Here is a 14,918-nt window from a genome sequence, read left to right as displayed (position 1 = left end):
GGGTGTGCATTCGCCCAGGCGGGAGGGGGCGCCTGCCTGCACCGGGTTGGGTGGGGAATAGGGGCCCCGGACTGGGCCGGGGTCTACACCCACCCAGGCGGGCAGGTCGCCGGGAGGGGAGCGCCTGCCAGGACGTAGGGGATCGCGGCCCGGGGCTGGGGGCTGGGGTCAGGGGTCAGGGGTCAGGGCGGGCCGGGATCTGCACTCACCCAGGCGGGCAGGTCGCAGGCGCGCACCCCCAGGCGTACGACGCGCTCCTCGTCCTCCAGCAGCGCCAGCGCGCGGCACAGGCGCAGGGCCTTGAGGCCGCGGCTGCGGCGGCACCAGGCGAGCAGCGCGAGCGCCAGCAGCACCCAGCTGAAGCTGAGCCCCAGGTAGCCCAGCGCGTACACGGGCAGCAGCAGCGCGAAACTCCGCGCCAGCTGCGCCAGCAGCCCTGGCAGCTCCACGCTCAGCACGCCCCCGGGGTTCTCAGGCGCCGCGCGGCCCCCAGCCCCGTCGGCACCGGCCTCCGGGCCCTCACCCCGGGCGCCGCTCATCGCCCCGCCGTCCGTGCCGCGCCGCCCTCCCGGCCGAGGCGGGCTGGGTGCTCGCGCGGATACCGGGCAGTTCAGCTCCGCGCCAGCGCCCCTCTGAGGGGACGCAGCTCCGCCGCACGCCCGCCTCCGCCCAGGACTGTGACGTCATCACGCGGGGCGGGCGCGGCGTAGGCTTGGAGCTGGGCGTGCCACCAGGAGTGGGCGGGGTCTGTGTACGTCATCGCGCGAGGCGGGCCGTGGGCCGGGCCGACGACTCCTGGAGTGGGCGAGGCAGGCGCACGACGTCAGCGGGCGGGGCGCTGTTTACGGGCTGCGGAGAGAAGCGGGGGTCGCTTTCGAGACCCACTGGACACCCGCCGCACTCCCCGGTGGCCTCAGGGCCCGCGGGCGGTTGGGGTTTTCTGTTGTGCCCCGTCTAGGGACTCCCGAGGCGGCTCCCGGGTGTGTGGCTGCGCTCTCCAAAGCTCGGGAAGTTGCCGTCGTCAAACCCAAAGGCCGACCGCCTCTGGGAGCAGCTGGCAGGCGTGAGGGTGGGCACGGCAGGGGGCGCGGGGGCGCGGTCGCCGAGCGCAGCCGGGGTGGCGGGAGGATGAGAGTGCGGCGGCCCCGTTTGCGGTAACTCCGCGGCCACGAGGACGGTGACGTGGGCCCCACCTGCCGGAGGCGGACGGGCGTTGTTGGCGGGAGTCGTTGGTGTTTTCGGGGTGAGGTTGCTTAGTTTGTGTGCAAGGTTGTGGCTCTCGCAGAGTCTCGCGGGATGATGTTGTTACCAGGCGTTCCGGCGGGAGAACGCTGCCTCTGCGGCCCTCCCTGCCCTGCTCGTCAGGGCTTTCAACACTAACGACTCCGTCGTGAGCCCGGCCACTCTCACACAATTCAGTTGGCACTTAAGATGCCTTGAATCACAAAAGCCCTCCATGAGGAGTTCTGGTAGAGCCAGGCGAAGACAACCGCAAGCGCGCAGGAGCGCCGTTGACCCTCGGGACCTCCACCCCGGGCACCACGAGGCTTTGCCAAAGGTGTTAATATTGTGGCCAGCTATTAATAGCTGTTTCAGACGACCGAGGTAGGCCTTGCCTGTGGTTTCTTTCTGAGATCATTTTTCAGTTAAGTCAGAAACACAAAATCGATCACTTATTTTTCAGTGAATTCAATCGAGTTAATTGTATTTGTTTTATAGTCTTTTCAAGGAAACTTCAAGCCAAGCAGCAGCAAAGAACATCCTTCTTGACTGTTTTTGAGCATATTCAGTGAATTCCAAGGACATCTTTAGTGAATTTGTAACAAAGTAGGGCACTGAATGAATAACTGAATGAATAAACACCCCGAAGCAGGGTCACCTTTACATAGGAGTCTCTCTCCCCTCGTTCCTGTGCCTGCATAATTTTGTATGCATATGTCTGTGGAGATTATGTCACATACGTAAAACACTCAACTCCAGGCAAGGGCAGGAAACCCCAGGCAAGGGATGGGAGTGGTTTCCCTTTTCTTACTCTTCACAGTCCCAGGTTTGCCACAGCACCAAATTATGTTGATTGTGAATATGTAACTGGTTAATGCTCCTAACACCACCTTTCATTCAAAACTAAGTCTCAACACAAAAGCAAATAATTGCCTTGTTGACACAGAAAGGGAACGTGAGCCCTTTTGCAACTTTCCTCTGCTGGAAAGTTGTAGGATCACATCCTACAGAGACTTGCTTAAATATAAGCCTCATAAAAAATCCTGTACCATGTGACATCCAGTGGTTGACCCAACAATGTAAACTAGATTGAAGAGAAGTTCCCGTGTTGCCTACCAGTCATCCCCGAGTGTCCTCAGCTTCCCTCTGTGTGAGCCTGGGGCTTCCGGCCCCTCCCTGTTGTTAGTGCCTTCAGAAAGCAGCGCCTAAGGCCCTGTCGCAGCTCAATCTCGTGTCAGTTTAACTGTGGGTTCTGCTTGTCTCTTAGATTTTTGCTAATAATATACCCCTCAGCCTCCTGTGACCTTTCATGACCCCTCCATCCTTTCATTGTTGTAGACAAGAAAAAGTCTGTAGACAAGGAAAAGTGCTGCTTTCTCTGGAGTGTCATTCCGAGTGCTCCCGTGCACAACTGCAAAGTTCTAGTCTTTCTGGTTTCAGAGGAAAGTGCTACCTTCTGCTTAAGTTCAACTCTTCCTGCTTTTGAATCCTCCCCAGTATCTTAAATACGTCTCATTGTGGCGTGTGGGAGAACGTGCTCTGCACCGCTTCCTTTTGGAGGTTATACCAGCAAATTAAATATAGTGGGGACGGTGAAAGCCAGGTTTCTTGCTGTTGGAGAAGGTAGAAATATGGAAGAGGGAAGGCTAAGAAGAACACTGAAGTATTGGATTAGAACTGGAAGTGTTAATGTGAACTGATTTTTAAAATTATGTATATATAGATATAAAGATAGTTCCATGTGTGTGCACATGTATGTAGATATATGTGCATATAAACACACATTTTCTAGTTGTTAGATATAGTGAACTCCAAGTTTCTCTTCTAAGATTCAGTATGTCAATATGTTCATCTCTCATTCTTTAATTCTCCATTTTAAAGTTTAACTTCCTTGTAGTTTCAGTAAACAACCTTTCCACCAGTTCTAATCAGTAGTTCACATCAGTTCCCCTGGTCCCATTCTCTGTCCTGCCTCATTTCCAGTCACCTGCTCTGGTTGTCTGTTCCGACCTGTTCCCTAAATGTCCTTCCCGCCAAACTACCTGTAGGGCTGAGGGCCCCACAGGGTCGTGGGGTGAGCCTTATGCTGTGCTGAGACGCAGGATCCGAGAAATAAAGAGACAGGACACAGAAGTACAAAGAAAATGCAGCTGGGCTTGCGGGGCCATGCCACCGATGAGTGGAGTCAAGCAAGGCCCTGAATGTCCAGAAGCATGAGTATTTATTGTGTATAGGTTGGGGCAGGGCAGTGAGTGAAGTTATCTTTAAGGATAGTGATAGGGTCGTGAGCAATAAAACATGGGGTCCAACCCCATTAGGTCACCTAGGCCAGGAGGTGGACAGTGCACAGCAAGGGGCCCATTCCCATGAAGGCAAGAGCCGTTTGCAGTAAGGGGTCCACCCCCATTAGGTCACCGAGGCTTGAAGGTGGGCCATACACAGTGAAGAGGGTGCAGTGTGCAATACTTCTATCTACGGGCAAACTACTTCGAAGAAGATTTATAGGAGGATGCTTTAAGTCACATAGCAGTGACAGAGCTGTCAAGGTTACCGCCACCTTCTGGCAGCTTCCAATAGGTTCTATGGGAAGATGTTTTTGAGCCGCACAGTGGCAAGAGCTGATAAAGTTCATAGTCACTAAGGTGGATTGCCGATCTGAGGGCAGCCTTCCACAAGAACTGGAGCAAGGTCCTACAGATCCTTTATCAGGAGGAGTGGCTCTTGCCCCAAGCCTGCCATACAGTGGGTATCTTTATGATGTTGAATGCTGCCGCCTGGGCCACGGATTCTTGTCCTGGTATAACTGTTTTTCCCTTGAATCATGCTCTGCACTGTGTATGCTCTAGGCATTCCTTCGATCATAAGGTGCTTATTCCTTAATTCATGCCCTGTACTGTGTCCATTCTAGGCATTCCTCTGATTATGAACTAAGATATAATTATAGGTATATATGTAGGGAAATATTCTTTAGGCACTCATACTATCAACTATTATATGATTATATGTAGAGGATTATATAAAGGGATTCGTCAAGCCCTATTTCTATAAACTAATATATGATTATAAAAGGAAAAAGCTGAGTAGTAACACTATGAAGTGAGATATTCCTCAAGCCCTAACTGTGCCAGGGTTCTGCTTAGTTCATTCCTCAGTGCCTATATGGGGGGTTACCGACACTACCCACCCTGCCACTCTGGCTTGTACCCCTGCTCTTTTTAAAGTAGCCAACTGGAATTTGCTTAGACTGTGTGGTCTAACCCTAGTCAATAGGGGAATGACACAGCAGTAGGGGCTACCTGCATCAGGAATAGGAACCCCTTCCCCTCCCTTGTGTAGTCGTGTACTCACTCCATTTGTGAGACACACCCTTCTATAGAAGTAAGTTGCCTTGCTGAGGAAGTTTATATTCAAGTGCTACTTCTTTGGTGGCACAGAAAGTTTGCATGTAACATAGTTCTGTTGCTGAGCATCTGGATGCAGTGGTAACCCAGAACCAATGATACTGGCATGTTACCACTGAGTGAGCAAAATAGAAACCCATGAGTGGAATCCATACTGATGATGTATATTAACAAACCAGTGATGAATGCAGGGAAAATAATAGAAGGGGAAGCTCGTTTTCATAGAATATGAACTCATAAATGGAGAAGGAATTATGAAAATTGAAATAACCATTTATCAATGACTGTAGTGAGGTTCTGGAGTGAGCTATAAATGGAGGCTCAGGGTGGTAGGTGGAGATTTGAGGAGGAGTGACAGTGAGCACCTTTCTTCAAGATGCTTACAAGTTACAAAGAGGATATTCAGACTTTCTGGTGGGAAACACCAGCAGACACCAGCGTGGCCAGGTAATGAGGTACCTGTCATCGATGGAGAAAAACTGAAACTGAATCCTCATGCAGTGTGCTGAGAAGACCACAGCAGCATGTCTGACACTCTTCTGCCAGATACCACAGCCTCAATCTAGCCTGAGGGAATATCAGACCCAGAAGGAAGGCCATTCTGTTTTTTTTTATTACTGTCATGAGCCAGGAACAGTGGCTTACACTTTGGGAGGCCAAGGCAGGAGGATAGCTTGAGGCTGGGAGTTCAAGATCAGCCTGGGCAACATAGTAAGATTCCATCTTTATTAAAAAAAATCTTAAAATTGTCCTGGCATGGTGGCACCAGCCTGTAGTCCCAGCTACTAAGGAGGCTGAGGCAAGAGGATTGCTTGAGCTGAGGAATTTAAGGCTGCAGTAAGCTATGATTGCACCACTGCACTCTAGCCTGAGTGACAGAGGGAAACCACAAATAAATAAATAAATTTGTCATAAGAGACAAAGAAAGACTAAGAACTATTTGAGATCATACAAGACTGAAGAGACATAACTCCATGCAATGTATGTTATTGGGAGGTCCCAGACATGGGAAAAGTAGTGTGGGCACAGTTGGTGAAGCTTGGGTGGGGACTATGGGTTGGACAATGTATTGTATCGATACTGATTTCTCCATTGGGAAGGTTGTGTAGTGGAGGTGATCCTTATTTTTAGAGCATTTGGGATGCTGTGGTTTTAATGTGTCCCTTCCAAAATTCACATGTTGACACTGAATGGCCAAGGCCAAGTGTGGTAGCTCACCTGTAATCCCAGCACTTTGAGAGGCTGAGGCAGGAGGATTGCTTGACTCCAGGAATTCAAGACCAACCTGGGCAACAGAGTAGGACCTCATCTCTACAAAAAAATTTAAAAATTATCTTGGCATGGTGGCATGTGCCTGTAGTCCCAGCTATTCAGGAGGCTGAGGTGGGAGAATCACTTAAACCCAGGAGATCAAGGCTGCAATGAGCTCTGGTCATGTCACTGCACTCCAGTCTGGGCCACAGAGCAAGACCCTATCTCAATAAACAAGAAAAAAGAAACTTAGTGGTTGGTGTGATGGTATGAGGTGAGGCAGTGAGGTAAAAAGGCCATGAGGGCTCCTCCCTGTGGATGGAGGTAGTGACCTTCTAGAAGAAGCTTCTGGCCAGGTGAGCACTCAGCATTCCTCCCTCACCAACAACGGGCTGTCTTGGAAGCAGAGGAACCCTCACCAGGCATCAAACCTGTTGGTGTCTTGATCTTGGATTTCCCACCCTCCAGAACTGTAAGAAATAAATTTCTGTTCTTTATGAATTACCGTATCTCAGGTACTTCGTTATAGCAGCACAAAATGGACTAAGATAGGAAGTGATGAATAATCATACTTGAAGCTCTTTCTCAAATGATTCAGAAAAAAAAAATGACGTGTGTAGCTAGCTGATAGAGAAAAGTGGAGCAATGTGTGAGGCTAGCAGTGGGAATCTGGGCGATAGAGATAAGGGAGTTTTTTTGTTTTTTTGTTTTTTGATGTAGTATTTTGTCACGGTAGCTCACACCTTTAATCCCAGGACTTTGGGAGGCCAAGGTGGGTGGATCACCTGAGGTCAGGAGTTTGAGACCAGACTGACCAACATAGTGAAACCCCATGTCTACTAAAAATTCAAAATTAGTTGGGTATGCTAATACATACCTGTAATCCCAGCTACGTAGGAAGCTGAGGCAGGAGAATTGCTTGAACCTGGGAGGCAGAGGTTGTGGTGAGTGAAGATCTAGCGATTGCACTCCAGCCTGGGCAATAAGAGTGAAACTCCATCTCAACCAAAAAAAGATGGGGTTTTGCTGTGTTGCCCCAGCTGGTCTTGTACCCCTGGGTTCAGGCAATCCTCCCACCTTGACCTCCCAAAGTCCTGGGATTACAGGTGTAACCCACCAAGCCCAGCCAGAGACAAGGGAGCTTTTTATACTTGCATATGTTCTCTATTATTTCAAAAATTATTTTTAAAGCCCATATTTCCATCAAATAGCCAATTAAAATGCATATTTGATTGAATCTCTTCACTGCTTATAAAATATTTCCTTTTCTGGAGGCATAAAGTTAAAGCTCCTTAGTGTGACAGAGCTTTTTAAAATGTGACTGGATTTGTCTGGCTGCAATTCCAGCCACTTTCCTATGTGGTGTCATTCTGCCGATTATTCTCAAACCATTGGATATGGTTTGGATGTTTGTCCTCTCCAAATCTCATTTTGAACTATGATTCCCAATGTTGGAGGGGGGTCTGGTGGGAGGTAATTACATTATGGGGGCAGATTCCTCGTGAATGCTTTTGCACCATTCCCTTGGTGATGAGTGAGTTTAGCTCAGTTAATTCACATGAGATCAAGTTGTTTGAAAGAGTCTAGGACCTCCCCCTTCTCTCTCTTGCTCCCTCTCTCACTGTGTGACATGCCTGCTCCCACTGCACCTTCTGCCATGAGTAAAAGTTACCTGAGGTCTCACCAGAAGCCAAGCAGATGCTGGCACCATGCTTGTACAGCCTGCAGAAACTGAAGCCAATTAAACCTCTTTATTTTATAAATTACCCAGTCTCAGGTATTTCTTTACATTGACACAAAAAGAATACACCATCTCTGTGCCTGGACCGTTCTTCTTGTCCTGAAGGTGAACTGCTATTCATATTTCAAAGTCCAATTTGTGGTTGTCCACCTCTGGGAAGGTTTTTGTGGTGTCTTCTTCCCCCTAAGCAGTCATCTCTATACCTTGTGTCCGTCACTGTGATCACCTTATCTACTGAATACAGCTGTGCTTCTTTGGGCTTGTCTCTTTGGAGCTGCTTGTCCTCAGGAGCCCCAGAGGCAGCCCTGTGCATATGAGGGGGATCCCCAATATTCTTGGGGGAAGTTTGAATTTGATGGTACATGTTAGAGTCCTGAACCAAAGCCATATGTCAAGTCACAAGCTCCATTTTAGTTCTTATGAATAATGGAGATATTTTGCATGGCTTAGCTGGGTCCTCTACTTGGGTCTTCTAAGGTAAAGTCAAGGTGCTGGCTGAGCTTGTTCTCATGTGGAGCTCAGGATCCTCTCAGTGCACTGGCAGAGTTTAGTTTCCTACAGGACTGTAGAACTGAGGTCCCATTTTGTGCTGACTCCTGGCCTTCCATGCAGCTCCTCCACAGGCCTCTCGCAACATAGTGGTTTGCTTCGTCTTCTTCCAAGACAGCCCATGTGTTCTAAGGTCAGGCCCACCAGGATCATCTCCCTTTTGACTAATTCAAAGCCAACTGATTAGTAGCCTAATCACAGGAGTGACAGCCCATCGCATTCACAGGTTCTGCCCACCCTCAAGGAGGAGGGGACTATCAAAAGCATGGACCACAGGGGAGACTTCTGCCTGCACAAGCTCATAATTGTTAAAGAGAAGAGAGGAGCATTGGCTGGCCCTCTGAAATTCTGAAAAGTACTCCAATTACGATTTTTGTGTAATAGTGGGTAACTTATAAATTTATAAAGCAGGGTTATAATTTTGTCATTCCACACATTTTCATGTTTCCTAAATGCGTATAATTCAGGTAATATATAATCACTATAGTAATAAAATTATTAATAACTGTATTAGTCCAGTCTCACATGGCTATAAAGAAATACCTGAGATTGGGTAACATAAAGAAAAGAGGTTTGACCAGGTGTGGTGGCTCACTGTAATCCCAGGACTTTGAGAGACTGAGGAGGGCAGATCACGAGGTCAGGAGTTCGAGAGCAGCCTGACCAACATGGTGAAACCCCACCTCTACTAAAAATACAAAAATTAGCCAGGGGTGGTGATGCACACCTGTAATCCCAGCTACTCAGGAGGCTGAGGCAGGAGAATCACTTGAACCCGAGAGGTTGCAGTGAGTGGAGATCGCTCCACTGCATTCCAGCCTGGGCAACAGAGCAAGACTCTGTCTCAGAGAAAGAAAACAGGTTTAATTGGCTCACAGTTCCTCAGGCTGTACAGGAAGCCTGGCAGATTCCACTTCTGGGAGGCCTCAGGGAGCTTCCAATCACAGCAGAAGGAAGAGTGAGAGCAGACATCCTATGTGTCAGGAGGAGCAGGTCCTAGAGAGAGGGGGACGGAGCCACACACTTAAACAACCAGGTTTCACAAGAACGTACTATCATGACACAGTACCAAGGGGATGGTGCTGAACAATTCATGAGAAACCGCCCTGTGAGCCAGTCATGGCCCACCAGGCCCCACCTCCAGCACTGCGGATTGCAATTCAACATGGATTTGGGCAGGGCCACAACATCCCAACCATATAAATAACATTTACTGAGTGCTTAGTGCTAAGCACCATGCTGGATACTTTACATAATTACTCATTTAATCTTCACAGTTGATCTACAGAAGAGGAAATGGAAATACAATGTAGTAAAACAAATTGCCCAAATTCACAAAGCACTGAGAAGCCATTGGGGTTATGGACTCGGGTACCTGGACTCTACTGCCAGTGTTAGGCCAGTTCCAGATTCTGCCACTTTGTGTAATTATCTTGCTGTGTTGACACTGTAGGTGGGCTTTGTGCAGTATGGTACATACAGACATTATGTAAATGTAATACTATACACGTGGCTGCAGAACCTAAAGAGGATGGGACAGGAAGATGGTTGCTTTTTTTTTTTTTTTTTGAGTTGGAGTTTCACTCTTGTTACCCAGGCTGGAGTGCAATGGCGCCATCTCGGCTCACCGCAACCTCCGCCTCCTGGGTTCAGGCAATTCTCCTGCCTCAGCCTCCCGAGTAGTTGGGATTACAGGTGCACGCCACCCCATGCCCAGCTAACTTTTTGTATTTTTAGTAGAGACGGAGTTTCACCATGTTGACTAGGATGGTCTTGATCTCTTGACCTTGTGATGCACCTGCCTTAGCCTCCCAAAGTGCTGGGATTACAGGCATGAGCCACCGCGCCCGGCTTTTTTTTGTTTTTTTTTAGAGATAGGGTCTCACTTTGTCACCCAGGCTGGAGTGCAGCCTCAACCTCAATCTCTTGGATTGATCCTCTGGCCTCATCCTGAGTAGCTGGAACTACAGGCACATCTCACCACACCAGGCTAATTGAAAAAAAAAAGTTATTAGTGGAGACTGGTCTTACTATGTCACCCAGGCTGGTCTTGAATTCTTGAGCTTAAGCAATCCTCCCACCTCAGCTTCCCAAAGTGCTGGGATTATAGGTGTGAGCCACCTTACCCAGAGGTGGTTGACTTTTGTAACAAAGTTGATTATTGGCCGGGTGTGGTGGCTCACCCCTGTAATCCCAGCACTTTGGGAGGCCGAGGTGGGTGGATCACCTGAGGTCAGGAGTTCAAAACCAGCCTGGCCATCATGGTGAAACCCCATCTTAAAAAAAAAAAAATTGCTTATTGTGAAACAAGATGGCTTTTGGCCAGGCGCAATCCCAGCACTTTCGAAGGCTGAGGTGGGAGGATTGAGACCAGCCCAGACAACAAAGTGAGACACTGTCTATGAAAAAATCAGAAATTAAGAAAAAATGGTTTTGGCTGGGCGTGGTGCTCATGACTGTAATCCCAGCACTTTGTGAGGCCAAGGCAGGTAGGTGGATCACTCAAGGTCAGGAGTTTAAGACCAGCCTGGCTAACATGGCCAGGAAACTCTGTCTCTAGGAAAAACAGAAAAATTAGTCACTCCTGCCTCACTCAGCCTCCGGAGTAGCTGGGATTACAGGCGTGTGTTACCATGCCCAGCTATTTTTTGTTTTTTTGGTAGAGACAAGGTTTCACCATGTTGGTCAGGCTAGTCTCAAACTCTTGACCTCAGGGGATTCGCCCGCCTCAGCCTTCCAAAGTGCTGGGATTACAGGTGTGAGCTACCGCGCCCGGACCTCGATAGTATTTTATTTAATTTTCTATCGCTAGCATTCTGTCTGTTCCCAGGTCATCAAATGAACTCCATATGTCACCTATGGAATAAATAAAAATGACAGAAGAAATATTGTAAGATAGAATGAAACTGATTGGGAAATGAGCTATTCAGAAAATAATTGTTTTAGGTCCTTCTGTAGCCATGAATCCATTTATTCTGAAGGTATGGTGGAGCAGTGAAAAAGAAGATAGCGTCGCAAAGCTCTGTGGATGCGGCGTGTTTTGGAAACTCTAGGTTGCTCTATTTGCCAATGAGAAAGTGCCATAAAAGTGGGGGTGACGTGAGTTTCACAGTTTAGATGGCGCCATCTGCTGGAGTGGGAAAAAAGGGGCCGACTTCAGGTATAATTTGGAGGTCCTCTGGCAGGAGCTTGTGTGACTGCAGGTGAAAGCTCAGGAAGTGGACCTTAAGAGCCAGGCCTGGGGCATCCACGTAGTGTGTGTGATATTTCCAGATCCTGTGCCTGGCAGTTTTATTCTTCACATTCAACCTCAAGTTCAACAAAGAGTAGGAAGCTCTTCTAGCGTCACCCTTTCCTCAGCTGACATAGTGTGACCTCCTAGTTAGGAAGGTGGGCTTTAGCATCAGCCTGTCCACCTGCCTTTCTGAGTGACCGAGGGCAAGCTGACTAGCCTTTCTGGCCTGCAATCTTCTCATACACTATGGCATGAGAATTAAGCAAATTGCCAGATGGCTAGCACGGGGTTTTGTGCCTTGCTTGGACCAGTCACCAAACAAATGATCGCTGTCACAGACATCACCTTTCCTGCCTTCCTTTCCTCTCTCTCTCTCTTTTTTTTTTGAGACAGAGCTTCACTCTTGTTGTCCAGGCTGGAGTGCAATGGTGCAATCTCGGCTCACTGCAACCTCCACCTCCCATGTTCAAGTGATTCTCCTGCCTCAGCCTTCCAAGTAGCTGGGATTACAGGCATGCACCACCACACCTGGCTAATTTTGTATTTTCAGTAGAGACGAGGTTTCTCCATGTTGGCCAGGATTGTCTTGAACTCCCAACCTCAGGTGATCTGCCCGCCACAATGACCAGCTAATTTTTTTTTTTTTTTGTATTTTTAGTAGAGACAGGGTTTTGCCATGTTGGCCAGGCTGGTCACAAACTCCTGACCTTAAGTAATCCACCCATCTTGGCCTCCCAAAGTTCTGGGATTTCAGGTGTGAGCCACCATGCCCGGCCAAGATTGGCTTTTATGTTTAAGCCGTAAATTATCAACCAAAACATGACAGAGGCTTATCTCAGTAGATTTAGAGGTTTATTTTGCTGAGGTTGAAGACATGCCAGAGAAAAAGAGACTCAAGTTACAGTAGGATTTGTGTCTTCTGCTTTTTCCAAAGAGGGTTTTGGGAACTTTAATATTTAAAAGGGAATGTGCACATAGGAGGGGAAGAAAAAAGGAAACAAAAAGGAGAGAAGGTAGGCAGGGAGGCAGTGGTTACATTCCCGTGAGGCACCAGTCAGTGTGAATCCATGTTTTATATGTGGAAAGAAAGGAGTGGAGGGAAGGTCAATCATGCATTCTTCTCCAGCTCAGTGGATCTATGTTTTATATTAAACAAAGCAAGCACGTGAATTACAGCTATCAGTTTGGGAACAAAAGGAAGGCTTGCGCTCTCTCTCTCTCTCTCCCCCCGCCCCCGCCGTCTCTCTCTCTCTGGTTCTTCTTTCATCTTGCAGGAAGTTTTTGTCTGACTCAGTTCCCAAGCTTAACTTTCTTCTTGGCATAGTGAGTTTGGGGTCATGAAATTTTCCTTTCACAAAGTGAAATAAACTTGAGATGTGGAATGCTCGTCTTAATGTTTCTTTTCTCTCCTTTCTTGTGTTTGTTAACCAAAATGAGCGACTAAGGCAAGAATCTCAATCAATCTGGTTTACTAAGCCAGAACTGGAGGGCATCTTTGGGAAAAATGTGGGTCACAGATGCCTATGTGGCTATTGCCCCTTAAGGAGATTTTCAGGAGGCCTCATGTTTATACATTTCCTTAAAGAGGGAGAGCACATGGCAATTGGGGTGGGTGAGTGATAAGGAGTTAGGTCATGTTCTTGTGAGACTTCATTCAATGCTAGTAAATCTACATTTTACATAAGATATGGTGAAAGTTTGAAGAAAAAATGGAGTAAAGGAAGAATAAATTATGTGACCCTCTTGCGGGAGGTGGAGGAACTATTGCTCTCATTCTATCTTTGTTCTGCACCTGGGAAGATCAGCTTGTATAAACAAAAAATAAACTTCTAGGGCCCCCCAACCATCTGATGGACCTCTCCTCTCAGCCAGAGGCATTCCAAAGTTCACCTGAATAAATCTCCCTTTCTTTATTTTATTTTCTGCTTGGTTTAAATCTGCAGTTGCTTTTCTTCTGAGATAAAAATCATTGTTTGGATCCAACTGTTTTGTTGTTGTATTACAAACCAGTAAGTTTGTATTAATATCTCATGGCTAGAGTTCTGAAGTAAAAGCTGTAGGATCTTTTTTGTATGAATGTGTTCTGTATTTTTGGCCATAAGATACCAAATTGGTTTAAAGGCAAAGAGTACTCATAAATTAAATATAAGCCCAAATGCTTCTCAAGTTCATATGACTTAAGTCAAATCATTAATAAGTTGACTTTAAAATTATTGGTAAAGTAATATTAGAAATGGAAAAACTTGGCAACATTTTTTCTTTGCATTTATTGATCATTGATCATGTGGCTTCATACTTAGCCCTGCAGAATACTATCAGGTGTCAAAATTTGCCATGAGAGATATAAAACTATAAATCAGGGCTAAAATAGAATGACCTTTGCTTGTGTAATTTTTTATAAAGAATACATTTAATATTGTTGGTTTAATGAAAAGAGGTAAATCCCAAGTTATTGGTAAAAATGCCCATATATTTAGCCTTAACTTTATTACTTAGGTAAATGCCTGGAACCCATAGGCTATAAAAATGGTTAACAGGGAAATAACTTTAAATGATGACTATCACAGTTTTCATAAGTAATCTAGATAAACTATTAAATAAATTAATCAGGTAAATGAAATGGAACAAATGCTTGTAAACAAACATAATTCAGAATCTAAAGTTATATTAAACTAGATATTAAATAAATGCCTGGGTAATTTTCAATTTTAAAATTATAGGAAAACATTTAAAAATGGGTTCTTATTAAGTGGTGAATAATTTTTGTCTACTTCAAAGGTTATTTAAAGGTTATGTATAAAACCACATAGGCTGGGCATGGTGGCTCATGCCTGTAATTCCAGCACACTGGAAGGCCAAGGCAGGTAGATCACTTGAGGCTAGGATTTCAAGACCAGCCTGGGGAACATGGTAAAATCTCATCTGTACAAAAATACAAAAATTAGTTTGGCATGTTGGTGCACACCTGTAATCCCAGCTGCTTGGAAGATTGGGGCAGGAGAATTGCTTGAATGTGGGGAGCAAAAGTTGTACTGAACTGAGATTGCACCACTTCACTCCGGCCTGGGCAACAGAGCGAAACTCCATCTCAAAAATAAATAAATGAAATAAAATAAAGGCAAAAGGAACCAGGAAGTAAGAGAGATGTAAAGTAAGTTATTGATATAAAGAGGATTTTTTTTGGTAAGAAGGTAAAAGAAAGGTAATTTTTTATGATAAAGAATCTCATATGGTGAATTTTTGTCCTAAAATAAGATGACTGGTTGTTCAGGAAAGAGGGATATTTAAGACAAACCAGAAAGTCCAAGCATGTTGTGAATGGTCTATGTAAGTAGTAATATAGTGAAAAGGGACTTTTTCAAGTTATATAATTAAATTGGCTATAATTAAAAAGAAATTATAATAGTCTTTCTAGAAATTGTACTCATATTAAAAATACACTAATACAAAACTAAAGAATTGGTTAGAACAAGATTTCATTGAAAATATTGAATTACTCTTAATACACGAAGTCCTTAAT

At 46.2% G+C, this 14,918-nt stretch overlaps 1 protein-coding gene and 1 long non-coding RNA gene across 8 annotated transcripts in view; one reads left to right on the top strand and one right to left on the bottom strand.

Annotated features, from left to right (window-relative positions):
* The window catches only part of ESYT2 (extended synaptotagmin 2), a 104,499-nt gene extending 103,865 nt beyond the window's left edge, over positions 1 to 634 (bottom strand). For all 7 annotated transcript variants that reach the window (XM_078343298.1, XM_078343294.1, XM_078343295.1 and 4 more), the window contains exon 1: positions 210 to 634. Coding sequence is in view for 6 of the 7 variants with exons in the window: in XM_078343294.1 (XP_078199420.1) it covers positions 210 to 539 (330 nt within the window). In the remaining variant the exon portion in view is untranslated. The remainder of the gene's footprint in view (positions 1 to 209) is intronic.
* Positions 635 to 1,114: 480 nt separating this feature from the next.
* LOC144578400 (uncharacterized) lies at positions 1,115 to 1,884 on the top strand. Its single transcript, XR_013524105.1, has 2 exons — positions 1,115 to 1,605; positions 1,720 to 1,884. It is a non-coding gene; the product is annotated as an uncharacterized LOC144578400 (long non-coding RNA).
* Positions 1,885 to 14,918: the final 13,034 nt, after the last annotated feature.

This window comes from Callithrix jacchus, chromosome 11 (genome assembly GCF_049354715.1).
Source record: "Callithrix jacchus isolate 240 chromosome 11, calJac240_pri, whole genome shotgun sequence".
Classification (NCBI taxonomy): Eukaryota; Metazoa; Chordata; class Mammalia; order Primates; family Cebidae; genus Callithrix; species Callithrix jacchus.
Note: the sequence above shows the minus strand (reverse complement) of the source record. Positions and strands in the feature narration are given on the sequence as shown.